Here is a 13,260-nt window from a genome sequence, read left to right on the forward strand (position 1 = left end):
GGCAGCAGTTTTCTAGGGGCTCAGCTGGGCTGGAATGTCCAAAATGGCTCACTCACACAATGGGCAGAGGATGCTGTCCTCTGGGAGTTCAGCTAGGGCCTGTCAACCAGAGTGCTGCCCATGTGTGGTCTCTCTACTTGTGGCTTGGGCTTCTCATGGCATGACTGTTGCGGGAAGTCAGGGACCCTGAATGGAGGGACTGGCTGAAGCCATGGCAGAAGAATGTAAATTGTGAAGATTTCATGGACATTTATTAGTTCCCCAAATTAATACTTCTATAATTTCTTATGCCTGTCTTTACTGCAGTCTCTGAACATAAATTGTGAAGATTTCATGGACACTTATCACTTCCCCAGTCAATACTCTTGTGATTTCCTATGCCTGTCTTTAATCTCTTAATCCCATCATCTTTGTAAGCTGAGGATGTATGTTGCCTCAGGACTCTGTGATGATTGTGTTAACAGCACAAATTGTTTAAACAGTATGAAATCTGGGCACCTTGAAAAAAGAACAGGATAATAGCGATGTTCAGGGAACAAGGGAGATAACCATTAGGTCTGGCTGCCTGAGAGCCGGGCGGAACAGAGCCATATTTCTCTTGTTTCAGAAGCAAATAGGAGAAATGTTGCTGAATTCTTTTCCTCAGCAAGGAACATCCCTGAGAAAGAGAATGCGTTCCTAGGGGGAGATCTCTAAAGTGGCCGCTCTGGGGACATCTGTTTTTTACGGTTGTAGGTAAGGGATGAAATAAACCCCGGTCTCCCATAGCGCTCCCAGGCCTATTAGGATGAGGAAATTCCCACCTAATAAATTTTGGTCCCACCGGTTGGTTGTCTGCTGTCAAACCCTGTCTCCTGATAAGATGTTATCAATGACAACGTGTGCCCAAAACTTCATTAGCAATTTTAATTTCGCCCCTGTCCTGTGATCACGCCCTGCCTCCATTTGCCTTGTAATGTTTTATTACCTTGTGAAGCATGTGATCTCTGTGACCCACACCCTATTCGTACACTCCCTCCCCTTTTGAAAATCACTAATAAACGCTTGCTGGTTTTGTGGCTTGGGGGGTATCACACAACCTGCCAACGTGATGTCTCCCCCGGACACCCAGCTTCAAAATTTGTCTCTTTTGTACTATTTCCCTTTATTTCACAGACCAGCTGACACTTAGGGAAAATAGAAAAGGACCCACGTTGAATTATCCGGGTTGAGTTCCCCCGATAATGACAGCTGGATTTTAAGAGAGGGCGCATTCTAAGAGACTGGGTGGAGGCTGCAAAGCTTCTAATGACCTAGTCTCAGAAGTTATGCAGTGTCCTTTCTGCCTCATTTTATTGGTCAGAAAGCAAGTCACAGAGGCATATTCAAGGGGAGTGGATTACATGAGGACATGAACACCAGCAGGTGTGGTTCACTGGAGCCAAGGGGAGCATCTTTGGAGACTACCTACTATACTTGTTAATTCATGTATTATTTTTTACTCTTACATGTTTGCTTCATTGGCTTGGATTGTTAGCTCTTTGAGGACAAGCACAATACTTTATATTTCTTTATATTCTCCTCAGTCTCTTGATATTTTTGCACATAGTAATTACCTTGTTAAATGTATTGTGCCTTAGGATTCCAGGATATCTAAAAATCCAGGCTGGCAAGAACTATAGAAGGGCATGGAGGCACCTACTAATTGGACTGGGATTTTGGGCTGGCCCAGTGGTGAACTTGTTTCACAAAGAGGCAGGTTGCCCACACAGATTTAAGGATTAGATAAACAGGCTGTATCCTTGTGTTCATATGGGTGCTTTATGATCTCTTTCTTCTCACAGATACTTGGCTTATGAAAACAGACTATTTTGATATGACATTCATTAGTGGGGAAGCAATTTCCTTTATTTTACTGGACCTGGCTCCCAGCTGGCACAGGTTGTTGGTGGGGCTGAACCTGTAGGCTCGTGTTTTTAGGCCAGGTGGGGCTAGAGCAAGCAAGAAATTACACATCTTCTGTGCAGTAGTTTGAGTGTTAAAAATTGCAATTTAAATTTACCTGTTAACAGCAATTATTATTTGAATCCTAATAACTAGGAGATAAAATTATGTAGCTAAAAACTGAATGTTGACTTACTTTAGGGAATAAAAAAAGGATTTTCCAAAATATTTTATGCTGAAGAGGTCTTTTAGGGGAAATATATAGGATGTTTGTGAAAACTGGTCTCTTTCACACTTGGACTTGTTGATGCGTAAGGGATGGTGCAGATATTAGTCCACAGCAGTGTTTGTGCTCTTTAGGCCACTTTTCAAACCTTAGATTATATTTATTATTTAAATAATTTGTTTATTTTTTAGAGTTACAAAACTCAGTGTTTTTAGATCTAAAAAAGACTTGTGACTTTCTCTTCTCTGTTTAACAACCTACCAAATCCCAAATTAGTTTTAAGTGTTTTCTTTTTGAGAAAAATGTGAGAACTAATGACTTTGTTAAATATATTATATATTTTGACTTATGTAATATCTAATAATCTAATAAGTACCATTTTTTCCATACATAGGCTTCATTCCAGCGCTCCAATAGTCATGACAAAGTAAGGAGAATAGTTGCAGAGGAGGGTCGTACAGCAAGAAACCTAATAGCTTGGAGTGTTCCACTAGAAAGCAAAGATGATGATGGTATGTATTTAAAAAATTAGTTTCATTTTTGTAAATAAGAAGGATGTAATTAGTCCTAAATAGATAGACTGAAAACCGTTTGCAATTAGGCCTCTTGGGGCTGATTAGTATGTTAAATAAGAAATGATTTTTTGTTGCTTTTATACACACATGGCTTTATAAAAGCCTTACAGTTAGTTTTGCTTTTTCAGGTAATAGTGAAATTTGAAATTGGGTTTATTGTGTTATGACTGGCAGATTAGGGCTTTTTAAAGTGATAAGAGATTTAGTGATATGATTAGACTTTGTCTCCCTACCCAAATCTCACCTTGAATTATAATCCCCGTAATCCCCACATGTCAAGGGAGAGACCATGTGGAGGTAATTGGATCATAGGGGTGGTTTCCCCCATGCTGTTCTCATGACAGTGAGTGAGTTCTCATGAAATGTGATCGTTTTATAAGAGGCTCTTTCCCCTACACTCGGTACTTCTCCTTCCTGCTGCCTTGTAAAGAAGGTGCCTTGCTTGCCCTTCTCCTTCCACCATGATTGCAAGTTTCCTGAGGCCTCCCCAGCCATGCTGAACTATGAGTCAATTAAAGCCCTTTCCTTTATAAATTACCCAGTTTCAGGCAGTTCTTTATAAGCAGTATGAAAATGGACATTTAGGTTTTTTCTTTTATTAAATTCTTATAAAAATAAAAAGATTTTAAAAAAATCATATGTATCATAATTAGGTGCAATTTAATGTAATACTTTAGAAAATAGAAGTTACTTCTTTAGTTTTCATTATTATTATTTGAACTAGAAAAAAAAAATCTCCCCCCTCCCTTTAATGGCTAGAGGCAGTGTGAAGCAACTGTTTCTGGGGATGTTGAAGATTGGATGGAGATGCAGAAGTCAGGAGATTGGCATACACTTCAGGAGACCTCACTTTGAAACTTTCTGAGGGCTTGTAGAATACTCCTCATAGTTAGGTTTGTCTGGTATCTTTTCATGACTAGATTCGGGTATGTGTTTTTAGTAGGAATTCTATAGAAATGATGCGTCCTTTTTAGTTATCAGAGGAAGTTCATGATAACTGTCTCATTAATTTAATCAGTTGCTTTAAGTGTTGTCTGCCAAATTTCTCTACTGTAAAGTAACTAATTTTTTCCTATGTAACTAATGAGTAATTTTTGGTAAGATAGTTTGAAACTGTGTAAATATCCTGTTTTTGTTGAAACAGTACACTCACTACTTTTAGCTTCTATTGATAATCCTTGGCTTATGTTATACCTCTGGTGGTTGCAAAGTGGTGATTTGTTAACTCCATCATTCCTTCTGCATTTGTTAGCCTTCTAATATAAGGAAGAACTTGAGCATCTCCTCTTTATTTTTATATGTATGTATGTATGTATTCATATTTTCAGTTTGTATGGACTCGTGGCTTCTTATGGTATTTAATGGGGTACAATTACTCTATTTTGATGCTCAGATTGTTCTCGATTTTTCAAATGGGAGACCCTTTAACTTGGCTCCCGTTCCTTTTGGCATGTTCTAATCATGTTTCCATTCTTTAAAAACATCTTTACACAAGGTGTTTCAAGCTAAACAAGAATTCACCTGTTTTATTCTTTTAAATTTATTTTTACACTTTATTTTATTTAAAATTTTCTTTAAAAAAAGTTTTAAATCTTTATCTTTTTTACATTTGGTCCTCTGACCCATTTGTAGTTTATTCTTACACATAGTGTGTGGTATGGATCTAATTTTATCTTTTTCCTTATAGCTAACAAGTTGCCTCAGCATAACTTACTATGAAGTTTATCTTTGCCCCAGTTATTTGAGATTCCACCTTTTCTGTAGAGTGAATTTCCATATGTAATTGTATTCCATTCTACTAGTCTGTTTACCTAATTCATGTGTGAGTGCCATACTATTTTAATTATGGAGGTATTATGGTATTTTAAAATGCCTGCTTGGACCTGTCTTCCCCTGTAGCTTTTCTTTCTTAGTTTTCCTAGCTATTTTTAGAGAGCAGTTATTTTGAATCATAAAAACTATCAAATAGAGGGGAAAATTGGATTTATCTTTTGCAATTCAACTTCTTAACAGCTAATCTTTTCACAAGGAGCTTACTCTTACTTCATTTCTTTGATAAAAGTACATATCAACATGATTTATTATAGAAGTAAAAAAAAGTATTTTGTGGTTGCTGTGTATTATAAATATTTTTATATGAAATTGTATTATCTCATTTTCCATGGGTTATTCTGAACATAAAATAGTTCAAAGGTGTTTCTATTAAAGTTGTTTCTATTCAAAAAACAAAGAAAATATAATAAACATCTGTACATAATCTGATTTTTCATATAAGAACATAAATAATTGGCCAGTACAATTTTAAAGCTTCATTTGTGACTATTGTAACATAATACAACTGTAAGCACAGGCTGGGCGCAGTGGCTCACATCTGTAATCCTAGCACTTTAGGAGGTCAAGGCAGGTAGATTGCCTGAGCTCAGGATTTCGAGACCAGGTTGGGCAACACGGTGAAACCTTGTCTTTGCTAAAATACAAAACAATTAGCTGGGCATGGCAGTGGGCGCCTGTAATGCCAGCTGCTCGTGAGGCTTGAACCTGGGAGGCAGAGGTTGCAGTGAGCCCAGATCGCGCCACTGCACTCCATCCTGGGGCACAGAGTGAGACTGCATCTTAAAAAAGAAAGAAAAACAAAAAACTGTAAGCACAGATAATTAGAACTTTCTGAATATCTGTAGTAATGATGACAAAAGAAGAATATTAACATTTACAATTTTTGTTAAGGATTATTTTATATTGTTAAAGCTTTGCCACATATAGGCGATTAAAAACTAAGTTTTTAATAGCAACTTGTTCTGTTTTATGATTACAATGTATACTTAAGTGCTTCTGAGGATAATTCCACTTAAAAAAGTTCTCTGCTTCATATTATTTTTGTTTCTAGGCTGGTTTTTCTGCTGCATATTCTAAAAACCTGCTGGTACATTACAGCTTGTGCTTATTCTAAGCTGGTTTTTCTGCTGGATATTCTAAAAAAACTTGCTGGTACATTGTTTTATGTAATTAAAGGATGGGGCTCTGTAGGTTACTGTAGCATTCTTTCCCTTCACCCCTGGTGGAACGGTGAGGGTGTCCCACTTATGTCAGATAAGTTGATAGCTAGGTACCTGTGTGTTATGGCTCATTTATACTGCTTCAGGGGACCTGGCCCCAAAATTATTTTGCAGAAAGGAAAATTATTCTGTTATACCTTATAGAATTTTATTCCTATTTTGAAATGCTGGAGAGGTTGCAGAGAAAAAGGAACACTTACACACTGCTGGTGAGAATGTAAATTAGTTTGACCATTGTGGAAAGCACTTTGGTGATTGCTCAAAGAATTAAAAACAGAACTCCATTTGACCCAGCTCTCTAATTACTGGGTGTATACTCAAAGAATATAAATTGTTCTACCATAAAGATACATGTACGTGTATGTTCATCACAGCACTGCTTACAATAGCAAAAACATGGAATAAACCTAAATGGCCATCAATGGTAGACTGGATAAAGAAAATGTACATATATACACCATGGACTACTATATAGCCATAAAAAGAATGAAATCATGTTCTTTGCAGCAATAAGGATGGAGCTGGAGATCAGTATCCTAAGTGAACTAATGCAAGAACAGAAAACCAAATACTGCACGTTCTCACTTATAAGTGGGAACTAAACATTGAGTACATACACATGGACACGAAGAAGGGAGCAAAAGACATCAGGGCCTACTTTAGGGTAGAGAGTGGGAGGAGAGTGAAGATTGAAAAACTACTTATCAGTTACTTATGCTAATTACCTGGGTGATGAAATAATCTGTGCACCAAACCCCTGTGAAACGTAATTTGTCTGTATAACAAACCTGCACATGTGCCTCTGGACCTAAAATAAAAGTAAAAAAAAAAAAAGAAGAATTTTATTTCTGTTTTGAATTGCTGTTGAGAATAGTAATTACAAAACAGTAGTGTCTTTCTTATAAAAAGGATGAGTGAGAAAATACAAAGAACTGAAACCTCACGTTTCACAATGAAATTGTGCATTTCATATATCATAAATTAAAACAAAATATTGGGGTTTTATATAGAAAACATATAGTCTTAATTTTATTGTTGAAATGAAATTTGAACTTAGAGAACTATTTCCAGATTTGTATATAAGTTGAGGAGTACCAGTAACTGGACTTTGTTTTTAAAAGTTGTTAGAGTATTTGACTTCTTTAAGATGTTGATTTATTCCTGTTCAGAGAAAGATATTCAATAATAACAGTCTCTGGGACTTTGGAAATTTTTTGTGGTTGTTGTTTTAATTATATTGGTTTATATTGACCATGAACAGACTGTACTATACTGTGGTCTCTGGAAGGAGATTAAATGTTAGTATACCTGAATGATTTGAGTAGTTTAGGTTTACATTATCTAATTACCTATAGTTCAATTTTATATTATCTATCATTCCATATATCTACATATTTATTTTTTTCTTGCCTTGAAGGAAAACCTAAATATCAAACTGGTGGAAAATCTAAGAGGACAATTCAAGGCACTCACAAAACTACTAAACAGGTACAGCATCTATAACTTTTTTACTTATTTACTTTTAATTTCAATTTCTGAATGTATTATAAATTATGAAAATCTTATTTTGCAGGATTTGAATATTATTTATCTAAATAAAAATTTAGTGTACTTTTTAAAAACAAATATGTGTATAGTAATCAGTGTGACTGATTTGTACTAAATACTTCACAGATATTAATGTATTTGGTTCTCATACCCTTTGATGTAAGCATCACAGTTATCCTCACTTACATTGAAGTTTTGTTACAAAAAGAAACTGAGACAGAGAGAAGGCATGTAGCTTACTAGTAAATGACACAGCCAGCATTTGAACCCAGGCAGTTAATTTCTTTTCTTTTTATTTATTTATTTATTTCTTTGAGACAGTCTCACCCTGTTGCCCAGGCTGGAGTGCAGTGGTGTGATCTTGGCTCACTGAACCCTCTTCCTCTTGGGTTCAGGCAGTTCTCGTGCCTCAGCCACCCTAGTACCTGGGACTACAGTCATGTGTCACCACACCTGGCTAATTTTTATGTTTTTAGTAGAGACAGGGTTTCACCATGTTGGCCAGGCTGGTCCCAAACTCCTGGCCTCAAGTGATCCGCCCGTGTTGGCCTCCCAAAGTGCTGGGATTACAGGCATGAACCACCACGTTCAGCCCTTGGCAGTTAATTTCCACAGTTTATGCTCTTAACTCCTCTGCTGTGCCTTCCATGTTTGCCAGTTCTTTTATGATTTTCTTTCTTGATATAGTGATGCCTTTAGGTTGTAGGATAGTAAAGATATTTGGAATACAAAAATTTTGAATTGCTGTAATAAAATTTTGGAGAACACAAGCCTACTTTATCTTTTGAAGGTGTTTAGCATAATTATAGTTAGTTTTTTAATCCATAGTTATTTTCTCTGAACTTTTCATAGGTGTTGTTATTTTATTTTATTAATTTAATTTAATTTTTTGAGATAAGGTCTCACTGTTGCCCAGGCTGAGTACAGTGGCACAATCACAGCTCACAGAACCACTTGACCTCCTGGGCTCAAGTAATTCTCCCACCTCAGCCTCCAGAGTGGCTGGGACCAGAGGCGTACACCACTGTGCCTGGCTGATTTTTGATTTTTTGGACAATTATTTTGATATTTTTAAGTATATAGTATGTATTATGTAAAATAAAATTTCATATGAGAAAAACATGGACTTCTAATCATGATATCATTGTGACTTCACAAAGAATCCCCCGTCCCCACACACAAAGGCACCAATGATTTTATATGCATATATTTGTAAAAAAGGTTAAAAATATATACACATATATGGTTTAATATACACATATAACATATATACATATATATGCACATATATACACATACATGTATATATTTCTTATCTATGTATATGTATTTTAACCTTTATTTTAGGTTCAGGGGTACATGTGCAGGTTTGTTATATAGGTAAACTCGTTTCACGGGGGTTTGTTGTACAGATTATTTCATCACGCGTGTACTAAGCCTAGTACCCAATAGTTATTTTTGCTCTTCCTCTTTTTCCTCCCACCCTCAAGGAGGCCTGTCTGTTTGTTGATCCCTTCTTTATGTTCATGAGTTCTTATAATCTAGCTCTCGTAAGTGAGGACATGCAGTATTTGGTTTTCTGTTTCTGCAATAGTTTGCTAAGGATAATGGCCTCCAGCCTCATCCATGTTCCAGCAAAATACATGATCTTGTTCTTTTTTTATGGGTACATAGTATTCCATCATATATATATATACACCAAATTTTCTTTATCCAATCTGTTGTTGATGGGCATTTAGGTTGATTCCATGTCTTTGCTGTTGTGAATAGTGCTGCAGTGAACATTCATGTGCATGTGTCTTTATGGTAGAATGATTTATATTCCTCTGGTAATATACCCAGTAATGGGTTGAATGGTATTTCTGTTTTTAGCTCTTTGAGGAATCACCATACTTCTTTCCATAATGGCCGAATTAATTTACACTCTCAGCAATAGCATATAAGTATTATCTCCACAACCTTGCCAAGATCTGTTGCTTTTCGACTTTTTAGTAATAGCCATTCTGACTGGTGTGAAATGGTATCTCATTGTGATTTTGATTTGCATTTCTCTAGTGAACAGTGATACTGAGCTTTTTTTCATATACTTATTGGCTGCATGTATGACTTCTTTAGAAAAGAGTTTGTGTTCTTTGCCTACTTTTTAATGGGGTTGTTTGTTTTTATCTTGTAAATTTGTTTACATTTATTATAGATGCCAGATATTTATTAAACCTTTGTCAGATGCATAGTTTGCAAAAATTTCCTCCCATTCTGTAAGTTGTTTACTTTTTTTTTCGCTGTGCAGAAGCTCTTAAGTTTAATTAGATCCCGTGTGTCAAATTTTGCTTTTGTGTCAATTGCTTTCGGTGTCTTTGTCAATAAATCTTCCTATGCATGTTCCTGTGTCCAGGATGGTATTGCCAGTTGTCTTCCAGGATTTTTATAGTTTTGGGTTTTACATTTAAGTCTTTAATCCATCTTGAGTTGATATTTGTATATGGTGTAAGGGAGGGGTCTAGTTTCAGTCTTCTGCATATGGCAACCCAGTTATCTCAACACCATTTATTGAATAGAGAGTCCTTTCCCCATATCTTGTTTTTGTCAGCTTTGTCAAAGATCAGATAGTTGTAGGTGTGTGGCCTTATTTTTGGGCTGTCTCTTCTGTTTCATTGGTCTTTGTGTCTGTTTTTGTACAAGTACCATGCTGTTTTGGTTACTGTAGCCGTATAGCATAGTTTGAAGTTGGGTAGCATTCATTCCTCTAGCGCTTTATTTTTTTAATTTAGGATTGCCTTGGCTATTTGGGCGTTTTTTTGGTTCCACGTGAATTTTAAATAGCTTTTTCTCATTCTGTGAAGAATGTCGTTGGTAGTTTAATGGGAATAGCATTGAATCTGTAAATTGCTTTGGGTAGTATGGCTGTTTTCATGATATTGATTCTTCCTACTCATGAGCATCGGATGTTTTTCCATTTGTTCTTGTCATCTCTGATTTCTTTGAGCAGTGTTTTGTAATTCTTGTTGTGGAGATGTTTCTCCTCCCTGGTTAGCTGTATTTCTAGGTATTTTATTCTTTTTTGTCGCAATTTTGAATTGGATTGCATTCCTGATTTGACTCTCGGCTTGGCTGTTGTTGTGTATAAGAATGCTAATGACTTTTTTGTTTTTGTTCTTGTTTTTGTTTTGAGATGGAGTCTCGCTTTGTCACCAGGCTGGAGTGCAGTGGCACGATTTCTGCTCACCACAACCTCTGCCTCCCGGGTTCAAGCAATTCTTCTGCGTCAGCCTCCTGAGTAGCTGGGACTACGGGTGCATGCCACCACGCCCAGCTAATTTTTGTATTTTTAGTAGAGACAGGGTTTCACCACATTGGCCAGAATGGTCTCGATTTCCTGACCTCATGATCAGCCTGCCTCGGCCTCCCAAAGTGCTGGGATTACAGGAAGAATGCTAATGACTTTTTGTACAGTGATTTTGTATCCTGAAACTTTGCTGAAGTTGTTTATCAGTTGAAGGTGCTTTTGTACTGAGACTATGGGTTTTCTAGATACATAGAATCAAGTCATCTGTAAATGGATATTTTGACTTCCTCCCTTCCTATTTGGATGCCCTTTATTTCTTTCTCTTGCCTGATGGCTCTTGCCAGGACTTCTAATACTGTATTGAATAGGAGAGGTGAGAAAAGGCATCTTTGTTTTGTGCCAGTTTTCAAGGGGAATGCTTCCAGCTTTTCTCTGTTCAGTACGATGTTGGCTGTGGCTTTGTCATAGATGGCTCTTACTATTTTGTGGTATGTTCCTTTAATACCTAATTTATTGAGAGTTTTTAACATGAAGATATGTTGTTATATTGAAAGCTTTTTATGCATCCATTGAGATAACAATGTGGTTTTTTTTCCTTTAGTTCTGTTTATGTGATGAATCACATTTATTGATTTGCCTATGTTGAAGCAACCTTATATCCCGGGGATGAAGCCTACTTGATTTTGGTGGATTAGCTTTTTAATGTACTGCTGAATTTGGTTTGCAGGTATTTTGTTGAGGATTTTTGTGTCAATGTTCATCAAAGATATTGGCGTGAAGTTTCTTTTTGTGTTGTGTCTTGGCCAGATTTTGGTATCAGGATGGTACTGGCTTCATAGAATGAGTTGGAGAGGAGTTCTTTCTTCTCAATTTTTTCGGAATAGTTTCAATAGGAACAGTACCAGCTTTTCTTTGTATATCTGGTAGAATTTGGCTGTTAATCCTTCTGGTCCTGGGCTTTTTTTGGTTGGTAGGCTACTTGTTACTGATTGAATTTCGGAGTTTATTGTTGTTCCATTTAGAGAATCAGTTTGTTTCTGGTTCAGTCTTGGGAGGGAGTACGTGTCCAGGAATTTATCCATCTCTTCTAGGTTTTCCAATATGTATGCATAGAGGTGTTCATAGTGGTTTCTGATGGTTATTTTTATTTCTGTGGGGTCAGGGGTAACATGACATTTCCAGTTGTGTTTATTTGGGTATTCTCTCGTTTCCTCTTTATTAGTCTAGCTAGTGGCCTGTCTTATTAATTTTTTCAAAGAATCAACTCCTGGATTTATTGATCTTTTGAATGGTTTTTTATGTCTTGATTTCCTTGGGTTCATCTCTGATTTTGTTTATATCTTGTCTTTTGCTAGTTTTGGGGTTGATTTGCTCTTGCTTCTGTAATTCTTTTACTTGTGATGTTAGATTGTTAATTTGAGATCTTTCCAACTTTTTGATGTGGGTGTTTAGTGCTATGAATTTCCCTTTTAATATTGCCTTAGCTGGATCCCAGAGATTCTGGTATGTTGTATCTTTGTTCTCATTAGTTTCAAAGAACTCCTTGATTTCAGTCTTCATTTCATTATTTACTCAGAATTCATTCAAGTGCATGTTGTTTAATTTCCATGTAGTTGCATGGTTTTGGGTGATTTTCTTAGTTTTGACTTCTATTTTTATTATATTGTGGTCTGAAAGTGTGTTTGGTATGATTTCAGTTCTTTCTGCATTTGTTGAGGATTGTTTTATGTTCAATTATGAGGTCGATTTTAGAGTATGTGCCATGTGGCAATGAGAAGAATGTATATTCTGTTGCTTTTGGTTGGAGAGTTCTGTAGAGATCTATCAGATCCATTTGGTACAACGTTGAGTTCAGGTCCTGAATATCTTTGTTAATTTTCTGTCTTGATGATCTGATACTTCCAGTGGAGTATTGAGGTCTTCCACTCTTTTTGTGTGGGAGTCTAAGTCTCTTTGTAGGTCTCTAAGAACTTGCTTTATGAATCTGGGTGCTTCTCCTGTGTTGGGTGCATATATATTTAGTATAGTTAGGTCTTGTTGAATTGAATCCTTTATCATTACGTAATGTCCTTTTTTTGTCATTTTTTAAAATCTTTGTTGGCTCAAAGTCTATTTTGTCTGAAGTTAGGATTGTAACCACTCCTTTTTTTCTGATTCCCATTTGCTTGGTAGATTTCCCTCCATCCCTTTATTTTGAGCCTATGTGTGTCTTTATGTGTGATACAGGTCTCTTGAAGACAGCATACCATTGGGTCTTTTTTTTTTTTTTTAATCCAACTTGACACTCTGTGCCTTTTAAGTGGGGCATTTAGCCCATTTACATTCAAGATTAGTGGTATGTGTGGATTTGATCCTGTCATGTTGTTGTTAGCTGGTTACTATGCTGGCTTGTTTGTGTGGTTGCTTTATAGTGTCCCTGGTCTGTGTATTTAAGTGTGTTTGGTAGCAGTTCTTCTTTTCTATATTTTGTGCTGCTTTCAAGGTCTCTTGTAAGGCAGGTCTGGTAGTCATAAACTCAATGTTTGCTTATCTGAAAAGGATCTTATTTCTCCTTTGCTTAGGAAGTTAAGTTTGGCTGGATATGAAATTCTTGGTTGAAGATTTTTTTCTTTAAGAATGTTGAATATAGGCCCCCTGTCTCTTCTGACTTGT

At 36.4% G+C, this 13,260-nt stretch overlaps 1 protein-coding gene across 18 annotated transcripts in view; it reads left to right on the top strand.

Annotated features, from left to right (window-relative positions):
- SCAPER (S-phase cyclin A associated protein in the ER) overlaps positions 1 to 13,260 on the top strand; it is a 553,621-nt gene that overhangs the window by 35,671 nt on the left and 504,690 nt on the right. For 10 of the 18 annotated variants that reach the window (XM_017960813.3, XM_031668453.1, XM_017960804.3 and 7 more), the window contains exon 3: positions 7,195 to 7,265. In XM_017960813.3, the coding sequence (XP_017816302.1) occupies positions 7,195 to 7,265 (71 nt within the window). Of the gene's footprint in view, positions 1 to 2,543; positions 2,662 to 7,194; positions 7,266 to 13,260 lie in introns of those variants that run through there. The other 8 variants (XM_017960807.3, XM_021940762.2, XM_017960810.3 and 5 more) reach the window with 2 other exon arrangements.

This window comes from Papio anubis, chromosome 7, assembly GCF_008728515.1.
Source record: "Papio anubis isolate 15944 chromosome 7, Panubis1.0, whole genome shotgun sequence".
NCBI lineage: Eukaryota > Metazoa > Chordata > Mammalia > Primates > Cercopithecidae > Papio > Papio anubis.